We start from the raw sequence: 22,490 nt of genomic DNA on the forward strand, positions 1-22,490 counted from the left end.
AATTTTGTCCTTTCAGGAGACGAGTTCTTGAACATGTGCATGATATTATTCAAAACAAAAATAGACCAGTGGCTAGACATAGGATACCAAAACATGATGGTAAGGCAGACCTCCAAAGTTTTTGGATTATTGATAAATATAATCTAGGTCCTAGAAAAGGAGATCTAGATAAATATTTCTTAAAGCTTGAAGCAAAATGGATTTTCTAATTAAACTCGAGGGCACCCTATGGGTTAAATGAAGGCTTAACCTTCCTCCCCTTTGTGTGTGATTAGGGACTCTGTTTTTTTGTTTGAATTGACCCCATAAAATGCTATATAATGGGATGAACAGTAAACAAGGCTCTCTACTAGTGAGGTATTAATGCAGTGTCCATTGGACATTTGTGGAATGGAACAGCATAATATATTGCCTCCTAGACTGTTGTAGTGTTGTTTTTCGTTCTCAAGATGGCGACCTATGATGAACTGAGCATGTGCGGAAGTTTAGAAGTGTCGTGACGATGCACATACGCGATGCCGTCACGCACGTGGCGGCCATTTTGATGGCAAATACTTCTATATATAGGGGTAAAACAACGTTCTTTTTTTTGGGGGGGGGTGTCATTTGGGAGCACTTTTTGAATGCACATGGTACCTGCTCCCCTTTTTTGGAGTGGTCTGCACTGCACGTTAGTGCATTATTTGCATTCCTCAAGGTAGTGAGGTATTTTTGACTGGATATGGTGATGTATGAAGGGTTGTCCAATAGAGGCTTGTATTAAGGCCCGTGGATGAGTGTACCCATATCACATATACAGTTGTGTCCAAAATTATTCAACCCCCACTGAAATTGAGTGTTTTGGCCAGTTTGACATTGCTTTTGATCATTCAGTCATCTTGCTTACATTTACATTAAAGAGGCACTTGTAGGTCAGACAAATATAACATAACAGTTATAATGAAATAACCACAAATGTCTTTTCTGTGCTCACAGCATTATCAGTTTTATTCAACCCCCAAGTGACATTCAATCTTAGTACTTAGTACAGCATCCTTTTACAGTTATAACAGCTTTTAAACGTGAAGCATAGCTTGACACAAGTGTCTTGCAGCGATCTACGGGTATCTTCGCCCATTCTTCATGGGCAAAGGCCTCCAGTTCAGTCACATTCTTAGGCTTGCGCACTGCAACTGCTTTCTTTAAGTCCCACCAGAGGTTCTCAATCGGATTTAAGTCTGGTGACTGCGATGGCCACTCCAAAATGTTCCAGCCTTTCCTCTGCAACCATGCTCTAGTGGACTTGGAGGTATGCTTGGGATCATTGTCCTGTTGAAAGGTCCAACGTCTCCCAAGCCTCAGGTGTGTGACGGACTGCATCACGTTTCCATCCAATATCTCCTGGTACTGAAGAGAATTCATGGTACCTTGCACACGCTGAAGCTTCCCTGTACCTGCAGAAGCAAAACAGCCCCAAAGCATGATTGACCCTCCACCATGCTTCACAGTAGGCAAGGTGTTCTTTTCATCATAGGCCTTGTTCTTCCTCCTCCAAACATAGCGTTGATCCATGGGCCCAAACAGTTCTAATTTTGTTTCATCAGTCCACAGAACACTATCCCACAACTTTTGTGGTTTGTCCACATGGCTTTTGGCATACTGCAGTCGACTCTTCTTATTCTTTGGAGACAGCAAGGGGGTACGCCTGGGAGTTCTGGCACGGAGGCCTTCATTACGCAGTGTGCGTCTTATTGTCTGGGCTGAAACTTCTGTACCCACATCTGACAAATCTTTTCTCAGTTCCTCAGCAGTCACACGGGGACTTCTCTCCACTCTACGCTTCAGGTAGCGCACAGCAGTCGAAGTCAGCATCTTCTTTCTGCCACGACCAGGTAGCGTTTCAACAGTGCCCTTTGCCTTGAATTTGCGAATGATGCTTCCTAAGGTGTCTCTTGGTATGTTTAACATCTTTGCAATCTTCTTATAGCCATTGCCCTTCCTGTGAAGAGAAATCACCTCTTCTCTTGTCTTCCTGGACCATTCTCTTGCCTTCACCATGTTTGTAACCACACCAGTAAATGTCTAGAAGGAGCTGAGTATCACAGTCATTTTAAAGCTGCCTAATTGGTGCTTATTATGCTTGATTGCTGCTCGGTGACATCCACAGGTGTTTTCAATACCTGATGGAAAGCACCTGTATGAACCTCTGTTCTTCAGAGTGGTAGTCTTTAAGGGGTTGAATAATTGTGGCAATGAAGAAACCACATAAGAACCATTTACTACTGTATTACATAAACAATTGATGTCATTTTAGTTGCATTTGGGTAGTTACAACGTCCTTGTAGGATTTGATTCTGAATACAATTCCAAATGTACACTATAGTCCCTAAACCCCTTTACAGCATTGGGGGTTGAATAATTTTGGACACAACTGTATGTAGCAAGATACATCATATTACCTATTGAGTTCTTGCCTGGGGAAACTTCATTTCTTCAGTGGAGAGTGTATGCATCCTACCTGATAGGCATATGATCAAACCACAATTGTTTTAGCCACAACTTCATCCAAAAATGGTATGTAATCTAACTTGGCTTGGTGCTGGCAACCATTTGAATGCAAGGGATGGGTCTACTGCCTTATATTTTTTATAAAAAGGTTACATTTTATATTTATTAAATGGCTAACTGGTGCATAGGGACACACACCCTAGCCCAGTATAGAGTTGATGATTGCCAAATATGATGATTTATAATTAAGGCTCAGTAAAATAATTCAGAGAATCAATATGTCAGCAGGCAACTAACATTTTTCATAGCATGAGGTCAGCAATGGTGTCCTTCATGTTTCTCGGACTACAGTTTTCCTTTTAAACTGTGCATAAGGCAACGGCAGCCATATTCGTACTTTTGGATTTGAATATTATACATTTTTAATATTATACATTTGCACTGAAACGTTACTTTGCAGGACAAGTTTATGGGAGATCTACTACTTTATTTTGATTTAAAGAGTACTACTTGGACTGGAAGAAGGTAGCAGATCTTCAGAAAGCTTGTCCTAAAATATGAAGTACTAGTACAGATAAAAAAAAAAAACAGTATCGTGTACAATTCTATATTGTCGTTTTAAACAAAATACTTTCTATTTCAGTATAGACACACCCCTGCAGGCGCTAATGTTTGTTTTTAGACTTAGAATTTTGCTGTAAAAAGTAGTTAACCCACTATTTAAAACAAAGGTTTTCACAAAAGGGCATTAGACGGTTATATCACACTAGGAAAAAAATGTACTTGCTTCCAATTGTTGCTTTACAAAGATAATTTTTACAGAAGTTTCTTCTGTTGGGTACTTAAAGGGTCTGTAAACCCTAAAAACAAACTTCTCTAATTTGGCCTCTTTGGTCTGAGAAAAAGTGAGCAAATATCTCCTTAGAAGAAGAGACAGTTATAAAGCATTTTTTTGTAAGCACAGGGAGGAAGCGTGAGAACCTCTGTCAAGTTTTTATTAATGTCTCTGCCCTTGTTGGCTACATTTGTGGTCTCCCCAATAGGGACACTGGCAGTAACAAACACTTGACAAAGGTTATATCACTTTTCTACTTTAACCAAAACCTTAACCAAACATCAAAAAACATGCTATGTCTGGGAGTTATTCTTTAAAATGGATCCTTTCCATGAAAATTATATATGGATTCCTATTTGTTCCTTGAGCTGGTTGAAACAGGCAGCCTTACTACTGGCTTGAACTCCAGGATAAGCAAATATTGTCTAAATAAAACAGGCATGTTTATTCTTACTTGAATCTTGGTGTGCAGTAATCCAGTGTGAAACTTTGCCTCTGTGCAGGAACTTCCTGTAATAAATACCGGTCACTGCTGCTTTCTCCCCTTGTGCAGAGTGGTTGGTCTTGTCTCCGCCCCTTTCCTGTAATTTTCCTGCAAATAGCCTGTACTAGGTACAGCAGACTGGGCACCTCCCTCAGTTTTGCTCTCTGCGCAATCTATGTACAGCACAGTGATGAGGTCACTGCCACCTTTCCCAGGTAATATCTGGGTTTGCAAAAAAGTTTAGTGCACAAAATGTGTCTTTATACTCTTTGTGGCTACTGCGAAAGGTGTTTAAATGAAGTTTTTTCCCTGGAGTTCAGCTTTAAACATATGATGGCTACTTCCATTGGAAATAAGTGGTGATTAGAAATGTAATTCTATAGTTCTTAGGTGAAAAACAGGTGTAACTTTACTTCTTAGTATACATACCAGAAATGGGTTGGTGTCCATTTTCAAAAACCTGATTGCTGGTTGCCTTTGCAGCATCAACATCGTTGTGTGCCTCTGGCACCACGCTCTGCCAAAGAAATGAACCAAACATAACGTTAACCTGCCATCTTGCTGGAGATTAGCAATCACATTTAAGGCGCAAGGGTACAGATTATGTCAACTTGAATAATAGCTAGCTCTTAAAGGCTTAGAAGTAAAACACAACATTTTCACACTGGATGGCTAGCCAGAGGTTTACAAGATTTACCTTGGCCTACACTTTAGAGTTGAGGGATTACACTAATACTACACTTAGAGAGGCAAAGATTACCATGACATCAATGTTAAATTGCAAGAACAAAGAACTTCTAGTAGCAATGTTGTTACACAAATTTAGCTAGAATTTCAGAAATGTAGCTCACAGATATTTTAAAACACACTTGTAAAACTGGTTATCAGTAAAAGGCAAAGAAAGAGGTGCAAAGAGGGTGGTAAATGTCCTTCAGGTACTTTAGTAGTTCACTATGACCATGTTGAAGTATTTGAGTATGAAAGCCATAGTGAGTGAATGCAAGGCAATTCTGAGTGTGAGTAACTTTTGAAGGCTATTGTAAACATCAGTTTTTGATCAGTTTTTGCTTTATTTACAAAAATGCTACAAGACTTGCCATTATTATCCAAAAACCATGATTCTTCTGTTGAGGATATAGTCAAACATCAAAAGCAATTGGGTCATGCACCCAGACCATCATTACAGCTGGACATCTAATTCATGCAGTGTACAACCAAATAAGCTACACGATATGTTAATATAAAGCCATTTTTATTTTCATTTACGCCCCTGGTCAGGTCTTTTTTTGCTATTTGTGTCCCTTTAGGTCCCTTCAATTCTTGTCCCAGAGATACAACAGGAAATAGTAGGAGATCTTTCCAAAGTGAGAGGATATCCCCCCTTAGACAGTTGCCAGAACAGATTCCCCTATTGGAGGATTTCCTATGACAATTTAAACATTTTGGATTTCCTATCACTTTCTGTACCAGCTACAATGGTTTCCACAACCAATAATTAGAATGAATCTCTCCAGACACAGACAGCAATAAACAACAAAGTTTTAAAAAACCAAAAAGTTTTCTTTGTGCCAGCCAAGATGATGTCACTCTTCTGCATTATCGGGAGTTCATTCATGTCAGCATTGCAGACATTTGTACACAAAGCTGCATGAACGCAGCTCAGTGTACAGGGCACACAGGTAGGTAAGAGTTTTATTGTACAAGAGACGTATTGGGGTATATTTACTGCAACTGGAATGCCCAAAATCAGGCTCACTTCTGCATAGAAACCAATCAGCTTCTAATATCAGCTTGTTCAATTAAGCTTTGGCAATAAAACCTGGAAGCTGACTGGCTTCTGTGCAGAAGGGACCCTGATTTTGCACTCTCCAGCTTTGATAAATAATTCCCATTATGTCTCTTCTGCAATAAAAATCCTGCCTATTTGCCTTTTTTGTTTTGCCTGGTTAAAGTTCTATTTTAACCTAAACACCTACAGTAGATCGGGATATAACCATCTACATTTTCTATTCTGGTTGTTCAGGATCTACATTTTGCTGCAGGGATATTAATCTACAATTATCTAAAACATTTAATCTTTGAATACAAGATCATCTCTAAGGTTACCTTGATTTCAAAGTGAAGTTCATGTGTCAAACAAAACACTTTATTTAGGTACACCAGGCTAGTACTGGGTTGGGCCCCCTTTTCCCTTCAGAAATGCCTTAATTCTTTGGGGCACAGATTCAACAAGATGTTGGAAACATACCTCAGAGATTTTGGTTCATATTGACATGATCACGCAATTGCAGATTTGTCAGCTGCACATCCGTGAACCATTGATAGAAGGCAGGATGGATCCATGCTTTCATGTTGTCTACACCAAATTCTGACCCTACCATCTGAATGTTGCAACTAAAATCGAGACTCATCAGACCAGGCAACGTTCTTCCAATGTTCTGTTGTACAATTCTGATGAGCCTGTGCGAATTGTAGCCTCCGTTTCCAGTTCTTAGCTGACAGAAGTGGCACCTGGTGTGGTTTTCTGCTGCTATAGCCCATCTACATCAAGGTTCGATGTGTTATGCATTTAGAGATGGTATTCTGCATACCTTGTTTGTAACGAGTGGTTATTTTGAGCTACTGTTGCCATTCTATCATCTCAAACCAGTCTGCTTATTCTCCTTTGACATCAACAAGGCATGTTCGTCCACACAACTGCCGTTAACTGGATATTTTCTCTTTTTCGGACCATTCTCTGTAAACACTAGAGACGCTTGTGTGTGAAAATCTAGATCAGTAGTTTTTGAAATACTCAGACCAGCCCGTCTGGCACCAACAAACATGCCACATTCACAGACACCTAAATCCCTTTTATTCCCCATTCTGATGCTCAATTTGAACTTCAGCAAGACGTCTTCACCATGTCTAGATGCCTAAATGCATTGAGTTGCTGCCATGTGATTGGCTGATTAGCAGTTTGTGTTACCAAGCAATTGAACAGGTGTACCTAATAAAGTGGCTGGTATACTTCATCATATAAAGCAAAAGTAATAACCAGGAGACCATGGCAGGTTCCAAAGTGCCTTATATAAAAGCTGCCCATAGATGGATCGACGTTCTGCTAGTTCAGAAGGGACCACCTGATTTTAATCCATCTCTGTTGAACAGGAAAGTTGAAAGTTTAATTAAATCGGCAGCTGCAGCACTGCTCAGTGTATTTGGACAGCAGGGGAGTCCCTACTGTCAGAATACAAAAGCACAGTGGGGAGGATCTTCCATCCTCTATGGGGGAATCAGTTTGCTTTTTCGTTTTTTATGATCAGTACTCTGGCTTGTAGGCACGTGTAGTCTGTTTTCCCCACTTCCCAACTGTCACAGTATTGCAGGGGGAGAAGTAGTCATACTCCTCTATGATTTCCTTACTCACTTATGTCATTTTGGCAGCCATCCTTGGTCAAGCGGAGTCTTTTTAAGACCCTGTCTCTCAGGTTTGGCACCCATTTTGTGAGTGGACAGCGTAGGGTCAGGACTCCCGTTTGACAGGGAAAATGAATAGCAGCAGGGAAAGGTTCCAGATGGATCGGAACACACCATCCTTCCTGGAATCCTCCCATTTGGGCACAGACCAGCCAGGCCACATTCTGCCCTCTGGGACAGATGCTGTCGACACATCTGAGACCTGGTCTATTCCACATTGCTGTTGAAACTTGTTCATGTTCCCAGTTGGGTGCCTTCCCGCTGAACTGTTGTATCACTAAACTTTGCCTTCCGTTTTCTGTATCTGGATGTGTAGTTACTGCCGCCGCACCATTCTACAACCACCAACAGACTGATCAAAAAAAAAAAAAAATGACTCTTCTATGGAAAGCCTAAGGCTTCAAACACACATCAATACAATGCACAATACACAACGAATAGCTACCATAATGATAAAATAAAAACTTTACACACATATACATATATATACAGTCATGGCCGAAATTGTTGGCACCCTTGATATTTCTCCAGGAAATCATGTATTTCTCACGAAACGTATTGCATTAACACATGTTTTGCTATACACATGTTTATTCCCTTTGTGTGTATTGGGACAAAACAAAAAAAGGGAGGAAAGAAAGCAAATTCGACATAATGTCACACAAACCTCCAAAAATGGGCTGGACAAAAGTATTGGCACCCTTTCACAACTGCGGATAAATAAGAATGTTACAAGCATGTGATGCTCCTGTAAACTCACCTGGGGCAAGTAACAGGTGTGGGCAATATAGAAATCACACCTGAAAGCAGATAAAAAGGAGAGACGTTCACTTAACCTTTGCATTGTGTGTCTGTCTGTGCCACACTAAGCATGGACAACAGAAAGAGGAGACGAGAACTGTCTGAGGACCTGAGAACCAAAATTGTGGCAAAATATCAACAATCTCAAGGTTACAAGTCCATCTCCAGAGAACTAGATTTGCCTTTGTCCACAGTGCGCAACATTATCAAGAAGTTTGCAACCCATGGCACTGTAGCTAATCTCCCTGGTCGTGGACGGATGAGGAAAATTGATGAAAGATTGCAACGCAGAATAGTCCGGATGGTGGATAAGCAGCCCCAAACATGTTCCAAAGACATTCAAGCTGTCCTGCAGGCTCAGGGAGCATCAGTGTCAGCGCGAACTATCCGTCGACATTTAAATGAAATGAAACGCTATGGCAGGAGACCCAGGAGGACCCCACTGCTGACACAGAGACATAAAAAAGCAAGACTACAGTTTGCCAAAATGTACTTGAGTAAGCCAAAAGCCTTCTGGGAAAACGTCTTGTGGACAGATGAGACCAAGATAGAGCTTTTCGGTAAAGCACATCATTCTACTGTTTACCGAAAACGGAATGAGGCCTACAAAGAACAAAACACAGTACCTACGGTAAAATATGGTGGAGGTTCAATGATGTTTTGGGGTTGTTTTGCTGCCTCTGGCACTGGGTGCCTTGACTGTGTGCAAGGCATCATGAAATCTGAGGATTACCAAAGGATTTTGGGTCGCACTGTAGGGCCCAGTGTCAGAAAGCTGGGTTTGCGTCCAAGATCCTGGGTCTTCCAGCAGGACAATGACCCCAAACATACGTCAAAAAGCACTCAGAAATGGATGGCAAAGAAGCGCTGGAGAGTTCTGAAGTGGCCAGCAATGAGCCCAGATCTAAATCCCATTGAACACCTGTGGAGAGATCTTAAAATTGCTGTTGGGAAAAGGTGTCCTTCCAATAAGAGAGACCTGGAGCTGTTTGCAAAGGAAGAGTGGTCCAAAATTCCGGGTGAGAGGTGTCAGAAGCTTATTGATGGTTATAGGAAGCGACTGATTTCAGTTATGTTTTCCAAAGGGTGTGCAACCAAATATTAAGTTAAGGGTGCCAATACTTTTGTCCAGCCCATTTTTGGGGTTTTGTGTGACATTATGTCATATTTGCTTTTCTGCCTCTGTTTTATATTTGTTCCAATACATACAAAGGGAATAAACATGTGTATAGCAAAACATGTGTTAATGCAATACCTTTTTTGTGTGAAATACTTGATTTTCAGGAAAAATATCAAGGGTGCCAACAATTTCGGCCATGACTGTATATATATACATATATATATATACACACAGTATTTATTTATTATCTATAAATATAACTTATCAGGCCCAAATCAAAATGAATAGGTAACTTTAAAGAGACCCTGTCACCAATTTCAACAATCTTCCCATAAGATTATGTTGTATCTAAAAGTATTTTAGGTATGTTATTTACCTGGAAAAGCCCTCCTTGTGTAGAGGGTCCAAAAGTCCCAAGAAGTCTGCTGGGTGCAGCAACCTTGGATGTAAAGTCAGAAGTCCCAGCAGACTCAGGGCGGGCAGGTATCCCTCTTCCACCCCCCCCCAAAAGCTGTTACAGAAAAGGTTATATAGCAAGGTGAGGGGAGAAGCAGAGGAGCTGGGCCCACACAGACACTACTTAGACTTTCCCAGAAGAGGAGAGGACTATGGCATGACAGAAAAGAGGCTGTGCTGGAGATCTGACTAGCCTAATTTCTTAGTTCGGAGGTACATTAAGGGCTCATTCATATGGGTGGTACATGGATAGTATTTTTTTGATCAGCCAGGAGGCTGATAAAAAAAAAAAAGTGGATTACCCTATCCCAGTGGTGGGCAACCTTTTTTTTCAACTGAGCCAAATCTCGCCAAAACCACGATTGAAATTTATTTTGAGAGCCACATTTTTAAAACTGAAAATACATCTCCCATATAGTAATTCATCCCCCATATAGTAATTCATCCCCCATATAGTAATTCATCCCCCATATAGCAATTCATCCCCCATAGCAATTCATCCCCCATAGTAATTCATCCCCCCATAGTAATTCATCCCCCCATAGTAATTCATCCCCCCATAGTAATTCATCCCCCATAGTAATTCATCCCCCCATAGTAATTCATCCCCCCCATAGTAATTCATCCCCCCCATAGTAATTCATCCCCCATAGTAATTCATCCCCCATAGTAATTCATCCCCCATATAGTAATTCATCCCCCATATAGTAATTCATCCCCCATAGTAATTCATCCCCCATATAGTAATTCATCCCCCATATAGTAATTCATCTCCCATATAGTAATTCATCCCCCATATAGTAAGTCCCCCATATAGTAAGTCCCCCATATAGTAAGTCCCCCCCCATATAGTAATTCATCCCCAATATAGTAAGTCCCCCCAATATAGTAAGTCCCCCATATAGTAATTCATCCCCCATATAGTAAGTCCCCCCTGTGTCAATTCACTTACCTTTGCTCCGCGCGTTCCTCTCGTCGTGCTTCCTGCGCCGTTCTGGTCTTCAGGGCGGACTGTGAGAGGAGAGGAGTTCGTCACGCTGCCCCGCCTACATCCTGGCTGCCCCGCCTACATCCTGACAGCTGCAGAGTCCTGACTTTTGGGGCGGCCGCCCGAGAGGAGGGAGGGGAGCGGGCGGCCGTCCGAGAGGAGGGAGGGGAGGTGAGGGGAGGTGAGGGGGCGGCCGCCCGGCACACGCCCGTCCGAGAGGAGGGAGGGGAGGGAGAGGAGGGAGAGGAGGGAGGGAGAGGAGGGAGAGGAGGGAGGGAGAGGAGGGAGGGGAGGGAGAGGAGGGAGGGGAGGGAGAGGAGGGAGGGAGGGAGGGGAGGGAGGGGAGCGGGCGCCCGGCACACAGAAGAGCCGCATTTAAGCTTGTAAAGAGCCGCATGTGGCTCGCGAGCCGCGGCTTGCCGACCACTGCCCTATCCAAACAATCCAGGTGGAAGGAGGAATCCTCCCTGCTGTGCTATTGTATTCTGAGAGTGGGGACTCCTACGCTGTCAGAATGCACTGATCAGCGCTGCTGCAGGCGCTAATCGAGTTTTCCAACAGTCCCATATGAGAAGCCGATCATTAGACAGACTTCTGTTGATCGGGAACAGCTATAGATGGATTGAAATTCAGCCAATCCCTGCTGAAGCGACTACATTTTGATCCATCTATAGCCAGCTTTAGTCTAACAAGTGAGCAAAAAAAATATTAAAAAAAGAAAAATCACTACAAGAAAGCATTTAAAAATAATTTAGTTTTTTGTGCTTTTACCTGCAGTTTTTAAGCTGGTGACAGCATCTCTAACATTGACAATGTTCTTTAACAAACATCTGCTGCCATTTAACACAAAGACACTTAGCACAAAAAACACTGATGTACAGTATACTAGGAGAATTTGGTGTTTTGAAACTAGGCAACCAAACAGTTTATATACATTTCAAAGAGATCTGGACCCTGTGAATAGATGTTTCATTAGTGACGTGAAGGAGGTTATATAGGATTGTATAGAAAGTGCTGGTAACAAGAACCTACTAGCACCATCATTCCACATAGAGAAGACTGCAGAATATTGATGTTATCTCAGTGTATATGGGGAGCCTGTTCCTCCAGGAATGTAGTGGGTGTTCACAACCATGTCCTTGAGAAATGGCTTATGTATCAGACATAACCATTAAGTTCAGAGCTTCTACAGACGTGGTACACAAGCAATGTGTACAGACTAGTAAATATTAGGAAAGATCATCAATATACATATAAAGCAACAATCTGTCACTTACTGCAGGCATTAATTGCAAACAAGTCGTTTCACACCGATACATGTTAACTGTCATAGGGGTTGCTTTGCTAAAACTGGAGAGTGCAAAACAGCTTCCATGTTCTATTGTCAAAGCTTAATTGAACAAGCTGAAGTTAGAAGCTGATTGGCTACCATACAAAGCTACACTGCATTTTGCACTCTGCAGTTTTAGTACATCAACTAATTATTGGGGGTGCTAAACAATTTTGTATGTAGAAAATTCATTATAACATAAAATTTAAATATACATTATGCAAGATCTTCATACAAACTGACTTTTTTTCACTATTTAAAAATAATGATTAGAATTATTGCTAGTTTGGAAAACATTACAGTAAAGATGCATTAAAGTGTTACTAAACTTACAACAATAAAATCAGTCTGTATATGCAGTAAAGCATGCTTGTTCTAACTGTGGAACCTAAGGGGTTAATCCTCTGCATTGTGTAAAAACGCTGTTTGACCCTGACTTCTCTGATCCTCCACTTCTTACAGTGTCCCCCTCTTATCTCCTGATAAGATATTGTGTGGTCACTCTGCACATGCTCAGTTTGGTGTATTGCTAGAGGGTTTTTTTTTTCTCTTGGCAGAGTGCATGTGATCAGCACAGGGCCAATCAGTGCTGTCCAGACAGATCAGGGGTCCTGCATCCCAGAGCAAAATGAAACCTCTTCCTACAAGCTTTAACATGTGCTTGGCTGGACACAGATAGAAGTCACAAGACTGCTATATACTACTGATGAGAAAAGCTATTTAGCAGTTTATATTTACTAACATAATTGCATTTCCATGTTCTGTGTACTGTGGGAGGCCAGATATAGTGAATGCAGGGTCCTGGGCTTAGTAACACTAAGACCATTGCGTTTCATGAAGTGCATAAAATCATGCAATTTTGTGAGCATTAAAGTGTAAAGACCTCATCTCGTACCTGCTAACTGCATCGCAAATGCGGCAAGCAGATGCATGTTTTCCATGCGAGAAAACAGGCAACAAATGCATCCTAAATGCACGGTTAAGAAAGCACAAAGCTTGGACCTCAAAAAAGGTGCATGAGATACTTTGCCACTTTTGTAGTGGGTATGTATGTAGCTTTATGTGAAAAACCTACAGCGCAATATGACCTATCTAAACAAATATGTATGTAGCTTTACAATGAAGAAAAATGGCATACATATGACACCTGACATCTCATGTCATAATTTGAAAGGGGCCTGAAAATAGGCCAGGTCCACGATAGTAAAACACATTATCTACCGTGCAGGCCAATGTCAGGTCCAGCTCTGTGAAGGAGCATTTCAATGCATAATTCAGCGCCTGAATGATTTTTGTTTTTCTCTTTAACTTTATTTGAAGTCTCACATAGTAACACTTTCATTCATTTCTGCAATGCCATCTAGTGCAGACATGCTGCATTTTTCTGCACTATACTACACCGCACATCACCCCAGCATTGTAGGGTCAACTGGACACATAGAAAGCAATTGTTTTCTATTTGTCCAGTGGTCACCTGTATTTATCCTTTGCAGAAAAAACACAAGTCACTGCACAGAGTGTAAACAAACCCTTAGTGAATTTCTATGAGTTGATGTATACAAGATACATACACAGTAATTTTTTTTTTTTTTATTCTTTTTATTGTTTTCAATAAAAGCTTTGGCGTACAAAACAGAGCCTCAACGGCATACCCCAGCTTGAGGTAGTACAATTATACATAGTGCAATAAAGAGGGAATTAACAATAAGCAAACAGAACAAAGGAGACCCATTCTTGCTACTTGTGAGACACAATGTGCCACACAGACATCTTGGGCCAAAAATGAAGGAGTAGTTCATCCGAAGAGTTGCCTTCACCACCTGAAGGGAGAAACATCAGAACAACACACTCCCTGAGAGCATGCCCCCTATAATTGGCCAAGACAGACTAAGAGGCTGCTATGGAAAATCTCCAAAGCGGGTCTAAATGTAAAACAATTCTCAGGTGTTACCTGCAACAGCCTCAAAATCTGGTTGGTTCACAGTGGTGGCGTCTGAGTCTAACCAAATATCCCATACCTTATTAAATTTCTGCGAGCACCTTCGTGACAGGTATGTCTTTATACAGGAGTATCGTGGGGTTTGCGAACAGATTCCAAAATCCCAGGGTGGGAGCAGATCCTGACTTCCATTTAAGTACATTAGATTTTCTAGCATAAAATAATAGTAGCCCCCAACAATGTACAGATAGCTCTGGTGGAGGCCAAAGCATCCACCAACCCAAGATGCATACATCCACCTGCTTTGGAACAGGGATGGTGGTTAAACGTGTAACAAACTGGAGGACACTCAACCAGAAAACAAGACCATAGCATGTAAATATAGTCTGTTGGCTCTTCCTGGCAGCACCAACAATGGGAAGGACAGTTTGGATAGATCCTGTGCAATCTGTGGAGTGTTAAATAGAACATTTGCAGGATTTTCAACTCCATCAACCAATCCCTAGGAGATACAAGTGTGAAAATTGGTATTCCTATATTTCCTCCCAATCCTCACTGTTCAACTCCGGTAACTCCGCTGTCCAGGAGGTCCTCAAAGCATCCAATCCATAATGTATTAAAGGTTGCAGGGCTTTATAAATAGCTGAAAGGGCTTTTTTAAGTATCTTGTCCTGAAGAAGTGATTCCATATCAAATTGCTGTACATTCAACCGGGAACTACCAAATTGTGGGAAGGAAGTGTGACATAGTTGGAGGTAATGGAAAAAGTAAGATTAGATAAATTGAACTGCTGCTTTAAAGAATCAAATGGTCTTTAGGATGCCAATCTCGCAGATGTGGGCCAAGTAGTGCATGCCAACAGCCCAAAGGGATGGGCCTGGAATAATAAAAAAAAACAAAACAATATATCAGAAAGTGTTGGGTTTATCCAGAGAGTAGTATTGGGAGAGTAATTCCTAGAGGAATGCCCCACAGGAGGAGTGACCTGAGACCAGACCTTAATTACTATTTTCATAGAATTCATAAGAGGGAAAGAAGAAAAGCCTTTCGTAATGTTTCAAATGACCCCGTGTAGGCAGCTTCTAGGACCACTGCTGAATTTGTATCATCGGAGATTAGTCAGTTTTTAGCATGAGAGAGTAATGCAGTTATGAAATAAGTGTAGAAATCCACATGGGCCAATCTTTGGTATCCACACTGGAGAATGGCGTAAGACATACAGAAGGGGAGGAAGCAGTTTTGTTTTTAGTACATGTATCCTAACAATCAAAGATGAGGGTACGTTTTCCCAAACTTTCAATTTAGTTTTGAATAGTTGTAGAAGGGGGTAGAGAAAGACTACAGAAATGTTGCTTCCTGGGGAAAATGTGTATTCCAAAATATTTAAATAGTGTCCATAGGATGCAGAGGGAGAGATGAGTCCAGCTCCTGAAGTGTGCCAGGGTCTACGGGAAGTATCAGGGATTTGTCCCAAATAATGTTCAATCCCGACAGTCTAGTAAAACTAGAAAGGAGTTCCAACACTGCCCTGAGCAAAGGGCCTGAATCCCAGAGAAAGCAAATAATATCAACGGCATATGAAAGCCACTTCTGCTTCGATCCTTCAATCCATCTCGAACACCCCAGACAACATCAGAAAGCCTGATGACTGTGTAAATGGGCTCGACCAGAAGGGCAAATAGAACTTGGGAGAGAGGGAAGCCCTGTCGGGCCCCCCTCCCAAAAGGGAAGGCAAGGATAGCCCCCCCAAGTTTAAATTTTAAATTTGGGCCATTGACTATTGGTACATAATACTCATCCATTTAAAGAAAATTGAGCCAAACCCAAATTCCTCAAGCAATGCTCTCATATAAGGCCAGGCTACTGAATCAAATACATTTTCGATGGTCTAACGCTACAAACACCCTGGTGCCCTGATCTTCAGAAATTTCCAAATGGCTATATATTCTGTGGAGGTTAGTATCTGTAGAATTACGCGACATGAAACCGGTTTGGTCTATATTCACTAAGGTCGGGAGGACCCTAATCAACCTGGCAGCAAGAATTTTCAAATTATAGTTTAGAAGAGATATGGGCCAATATATAGAACAGCAGGTACTGCCCCTTTCTGGGTTTCAGTATTAGAACAATATGAGCTTGTGACATGGAAGGGGGCAAGCAGCCTTGCCTGAAGCAGGCAGCATTGAGCTGTTGTAGAGGTGGCACTATTTCAGGGGCTTATAATCTGTACCAATCTCCTGGGAGGCCATCAGGACCTAGAGTTTTCTGGGGAGGTAGAGAAAGAATAGCAGTCTCAATTTATTTCGCCAAAATATCTGCATCTAGCAAATTCTAAAATTTGCTTCAGTGGGAGTGGGGAGAGACAGCTCTCATAAAGCAGAATGTATCTCACCTGGAGGGAGATGGAACAACACTGTAAAAAGATGCATAGAAAGAACCGAATTCTTGAAGGATAACAGAGGGATCAGATGAAACAGTGCCCCCAGCTGTACGTATTAGGGGTATCACCGTTTGCAATTTATGATCAGGTACCAGATTGGTCAAGAACCTCCCATTCTTGTCTCCAGATTCAAATAGTCTGGCCTTCAGAAATTTGGCATCCAAGGCTGTTGACTCAGTGAGATGCATGAACAGCGATCTTCTGGCTTGGGCAAGAGACGCATACACCTTCGAGGAAGAATTGGCATCACTTACTTGTGATTTTAGCCAAACCGTGTAACAGCAGTACCAGACCCTTGCTGACCTAATAGCTAAGATATAATTACCTCTCACTGGGGCTTTGAAAGCTTCCCAAGGTTCCAAAGGGGCCACTGTATGCTCATTTAGCTCCCAGTACTGAGCAATTTTTCTACTCATATATTCCTGCACCTTACTGTCTTTAAGCCAGAAAGTGCTCAGTCTACAACAACTCCCACCCCTGCCCAGGTACAGTACGGCCTCCAGCAGAGAATGATCCGAAATATCTGCTGGCAAGTACACTGCTGCGGAGATGACAGATAAAGTAGAAGTGGTACAAAGGCAAGGTCTATCCTAGAACTGGAGCAGTGGGCAGTGGAGAGGTGCAAGAAACATTTAACTTGAGGAAGTTTCCAATGCCAAATTTTGGTAAGGTTGAGGGTAATAGTCCAAAAGGATAATTATAAGATCTGGGAGTCTGGTGGAATTACAAGTTTCCAAACCACCGTCCAATATGTTAGACCAGCCGGGTGATAGAGAAAGGAGCAATTTTATCATAAACATTGTACAAGATATTGGGCGTGAAGAGGAAGAAGGACATACACATTGACAAATACAAATAGTTGTGCACCGATCTCAAGAGTAACACAATGTACTGACCTTTAGGGTTGGTGATGACATGCTCTATCCTAAACATTAGGGACTTATTCAATACAATAGAAACCCCCCTGGAGTACGCAAAATGAAAGGACTATCTCACCCAATATTTGCGGAAAGCCATCACTTTGCTGCCAGTTAAGCGAGTTTCCTGGAGAAACAGGATACGTGGTTTGAGACTGAAGAAACTTAAACATAAGGGATCTTTTATACCTATCATTTAGCCCCTGGATGATCCAAAATAGCAGTATAAGATCCATGCTGTAATAGGTAGTATAAACTATAAAGGAGCATAGAATGGGAAACAGGCATGACCCACCACTTTATACATTTACAACCCCACCATATACACTTCAGGGAATGTAGCAAGGTATTACTATATATGCAGAGATGGGAGGGGAATGGACCCACAGGCTTAGCCTGCAGAGAAAATAGGCCAGACAGTAGCTAGAAAAACATCCTACCAACCTGCGGAACCATACTGTGCAGGTCAGTCTTTTCCACAAACAAAAACTTTTAAGTCTGTAACTTCAAAAAGGCAACAGTCTAAGACGTAACCCAAGAAAGTTTAAAAAAAAAAAAAATCACAATCCTTATCAGACGAAGACAGACTTGGAGGGGCTTGTCCATACAACAGCAGAGTGTTTACTAGAAAACTGAATTCCCTTTGGTAGAAGATTACACATGTTGGCAATGGTGAGCAGGCAAAGACAGCTGATATGCCCAGGGATGTATAATAACATGCGCCCCATTTGGTCCCCAGGTGTAAACAGTAGGAGGCCAGTGAGGATCACTCAGGGTCCCGGAAAATTATGTAATAAAGGCTCAGGGTAGAGTCTGTTCCCCCAACGGAGGATTAGCCAGCTGAAAACATAACATCAGGCTCCAGCACTGTGAAGTGGTGAGGGTGAAGAAAAAGCCAGGACAGTCAGAAATGCAGGGCACCATAATGACAGCCAGCAGGGTACAGTCTTACCGCAGGGCGGAAAGCCAGGTGTCAGCATCCTCCGTAGAGTTGAAGAATTTGACTGAGCCAGCATGGGGGACCCCAAGTCTGCTCGGGTAGATCATGCTGTATGGCATTTACCTCTCCCGAAGACATCTACAGATATCCTGGAAGAACTTGAGCTTCCTCTGGAGCTTGGCAGAGAAGTCCAGATATAGATGGATTGTCGTGTTCTCATAGGAAAAATTGGGATGTTTCCTGGCCTCACTCAGGATGTGGTCCTGGAAATTGAGGAATCGCACCAGGAATGGACGTGGAGGGCTTCAGGGATCCGACAACCTGTGGGAACACAATGCGTGTGTTCTACCACATATGTTGGAGCGACCGATGCCAAGTAGAACTTTGAAAAAAGACTTGGCAAATTCAGCAGGGAGATCCCCTTCTTGGAACAGTAGGAGTCTTTTTTCTGGACGTTGGGGCAGAAGACCTGCCTTTAGACAGCATATTCACCTTCAAGGTTTGGTATCGGTAAGGAGGAAACAGCCCCACAGTGCAGTTCCGGATGAGAAATAGTTGGCAGGATAGCAAGAGGTTTCTCTCGGAGTGTCTTCCTCACTCTACATCTGGTCACACCACCTTTATTTGCACTAACATCCAGAGTAGTTCTTGGACTTTGAAGAAGAGGGTACACCCTGAAAGCTTGTTCTGAACATTTGGATGATAGTACAAATTAAAAAGTATCAAACAAAGTAAGAAACATTTTATCAACTGAAGTAAACCTGACCATAGCTGGTTTAAATTATGGCTGATTCCTGCTTATTCGGCCATTTGAGCTGTGGGCAGTCTTGCGAGTACCACATGGCTCAACAAACTGAATTTGAAAATCGACTCCGCTGGGCATAAAATTATTGGCCAAACAGTGACTGTGTCCTATTGGATGCAGTTAACGTTCGGCCACCTGAATACAATAGCTGGCAACGGAGATTCCTTCATCCATTCTGTTTAGCATGGATGGAGGAATCGAACACACAATGTACCAATGCTAATTTTAGTTTCCCAGTTCTCATCCTGACCCTCTGGTTCAAGTGACTTAGCAAGGACTTCTTCTTTTACTCTCGATTTTTCAGAATTTCTGAAATTAGTGAATCACAGTATTGAACCATTGAGCAACCACAGCTACAGTTTGCCTCATGAGGAGTTTCCTTTCACCAAGCAAAAAAATAAAAAATAAATCCAAAATAACAAAAAATAGCCACGCAACATAATGACAAAACGATGAAAAAAAACATCCAGCACTTGCGATTTTGGCAGCTTTGGAGCTCTTAAAAGTGGCTGTAACCCCTTATAAATACTGAGTGAAATGACTGGCCTCAGGTGATACACAGAGATGAAAAAACCCTACTACATCCGCTGTGCCTGTTTATATATAGCTGTCTCTCCCCTACATTCATTAAAAGTGCAGAATATACACAGGATCGCTCAGCTCTGAAAATCAGGGGGTGGAGAGTTACATCAGTGAGGGGAGCTCTGATAGCTGATCGGAGAGAAGGGACACACTTCCTCCAACCAGCTCACAGGAACAAAGCTGAAGCTGTCAATCTGCTGTAGCTCCCTCCCCGTCACCATTTTTTTTTCTTGACGTCAGGAAAACTCAGAAGTGACTTATGCTTCTAGCAGAAGAATGAAACAGCAGACATAAATGGCACTTAATGCTTTGGATGGAGACAAGTACACACTATAGAGGGATGTGCTTTGTTCATACTTCATGACTAAGGTTTACAACCACTTTTATGCTTAAAGGATAAGCTCACCTTTGGGAACATGTTACATGTTCCACACATTTTTAGGGTGGAACATGTAACAAGTTCCCGATTCTGCAGCTGCCCGCAGCCCCCCTCTTCCTATGATAGAAGTACGGGGAAAAGTTCCCCGTACTACCTGTCACTTTTCAAAAACAGCATAGCCATGCGGGGCTCTGCCCACACGGCCGTGTCATTCATTCACGGTCCTCCGTGAATGAATGGACTACAGGTCCCAACAGTCTTAGCGTCTGTCTACTTGTAGTCCTCAATGGACTACCACGGCACTGTGAGCACTGTGGTAGTTCACGCATTCTTGCTGTCAATGTATCTGCTTGCTCGTACATCCCGTACGAGCAAGTCAATAGTTCTGGCAGTCTGCAGGAGACCTGCATGGCATCAGCAATCTGCTGATCGGTGGTGCAACGTGGTGCAGGGGTGTAAAACTGGCGGCCCTCCAGCTGTTGCGAAACTACAAGTCCCATCATGCCTTTACCTTTGGGAGTAACGTTTGTAACTGTCAATCTTGCCAAACTACAAGTCCCATGAGGCATTGCAACAGCTGGAGGGTCGCCAGTTTGACACCTATGCTTTAGAGGTTCCTAACACAAGAAATATATTCACATTTTTTTTTACTAGCAATAAAAATGTGCATTTATTATTTTTTGTGGAAAGGTGAACTTATCCATAGAAGGGTATGTAAACCCTTTTTAGGACTACAAACCACCTCAGGAACAAGGAACCCTGGCTGGGACTGGCAGGTGCATTGAGTTGGTTGCCAGGAGTTCAAGTTAAATGTATTTCAATGGAATTTGGAGGCAGCACAGTGGCTAAATGGATAGCCCTTCCACCTGGCAGCACTAGGATCTTCGGTTCGAATCACAACCACAGGACTGCCTACAAGAAGTTTGCATGTTCTCACTGTGCTGTGGGTTTCCTCCGGCTTCTTCCCACACTCTAAAGAGATGCTGGTAGGTCAATTTGCTCCTGTCTAAATTGGCCCTAGCATGTGTATGTACTGCATGAATGGGAATTGTTAGGGACCTTAGATTGTAAGCTCCTTAAGGGTAGAGACTGAATAAAATATGTAAAGAGCTCCGTAACCTTGAGATTAGTTAGGTGCAAAGTGCCAGCATTACATTTCCTCTAAAGGGAGGCACCAACTATAGCCAAGTGAAGTGAACAGGACATGCAATGTTCTCTTTAACCCAAATAGGATGGGCATGCGGTACCCAAACAAGAAAAAAAGGGAACAAAACAGGTTTTCATTCCTAAGGGAATGCCAACACAACCCAAACTATGTTCTCTGACAGTAAGGTTGTATAATGACCCCAAACCAAGTAGGAAAAGTCATTTTGCACATTGTGCCACTGTCATTTCTTCAACGTTTGCATGTTTAGATTTAAACGAGATTGAAGCCCTTGACCATACAGCACAATTTAATTTGAGCCATGAAGGAAATAGGTCATCATAAATTACTTGTCCGGAATTGACTCTGCAGTAATGAAGAGAATTGAGACTTCCACCATCATGCTCGATCTACAAATCAGTCTCAAAAGAAATAACTTTCTGAGCTTACCATTTATGCTGCTAGCAGTTTCTGATCTAAAGTAATTATATAAGTGCAATGCAAAACATCAATTATGGCCCCTGGCACTGAAGACATTAAATTTATGTAGCAGACGCTTTCCTTGTAAAGATGAAATCCAAGGATGACATACCTTCACTGAACTAGCTTGAGACAGTAAAGTATGCATATGTAATACCTGATTGGCCTCTATGGAAGTTGTAAATCACTGTAGTAGCCTGAGCTACTACAGTGATAGCCACGGTCTCCTGGGTGCTGTGCGGAGTGGTCATCCACCTGCATAGTAAATCACAGAGGGTCTGCTTGCTCAACACGACTGCAATTGAGAGAATTCCTTGCATTTTTATTCAATGATTGTAAAGTGTTCTCTGATTGGACCAGGTGGAGATTGTGATATCACCACCCTCCCTCTTCACATCATCCTACTACAGTCACTTTTAGCTTTCAAAAAGGCTGATCAGATATTACGCAAGCATACTTACATTGTACCCAGCTTGTCCAATGTAAGTATGCAAAATATATCATCCTTGGAACTCAGTTTTAATTATACTGGCCTTGACATTTGAGAGGAGCACTCAAAGCATAGCAAAACAAATGGCATTTGAAAAATTGCTCTGTATCCATATAAATATTCAAGAACTACTCCAGTTTTTTTTTTTAACATGCAGTGGGGCTGTGCCCCCACTGCATGGATCAGCGGCTCATTTTTTCTAGGGATGAGGACTAAGCTCATACTCACCTGACCTGCCAATTCTAAGGAAAACCGAGCTCCCCATGGTCCAGCAGTGGACTGTTCCGGTCTGTGGAGCGCGCAATGAGCGTGCGGATGTCAGGAACAGTGCATGTACAAGACTGCTGAACCGTGGGGGGACAGGAGTCGAAAACATCGGTCTTGTTCGGGGAGGATCGATGAGTCAGGTGAATA

At 42.2% G+C, this 22,490-nt stretch overlaps 1 protein-coding gene across 2 annotated transcripts in view; it reads right to left on the minus strand.

The window, feature by feature from the left end:
• The window catches only part of LOC149471089 (smoothelin-like protein 2), a 179,627-nt gene that overhangs the window by 89,693 nt on the left and 67,444 nt on the right, over positions 1-22,490 (minus strand). For both annotated transcript variants that reach the window (XM_089657479.1, XM_089657488.1), the window contains exon 2: positions 4,236-4,323. In XM_089657479.1, coding sequence (XP_089513605.1) covers positions 4,236-4,323 — 88 coding nt within the window. The remainder of the gene's footprint in view (positions 1-4,235; positions 4,324-22,490) is intronic.

Source organism: Staurois parvus, unplaced genomic scaffold (genome assembly GCF_062004578.1).
Source record: "Staurois parvus isolate SC_StPar_1 unplaced genomic scaffold, SC_StPar_1.0 ptg000029l, whole genome shotgun sequence".
NCBI classification, from domain to species: Eukaryota; Metazoa; Chordata; class Amphibia; order Anura; family Ranidae; genus Staurois; species Staurois parvus.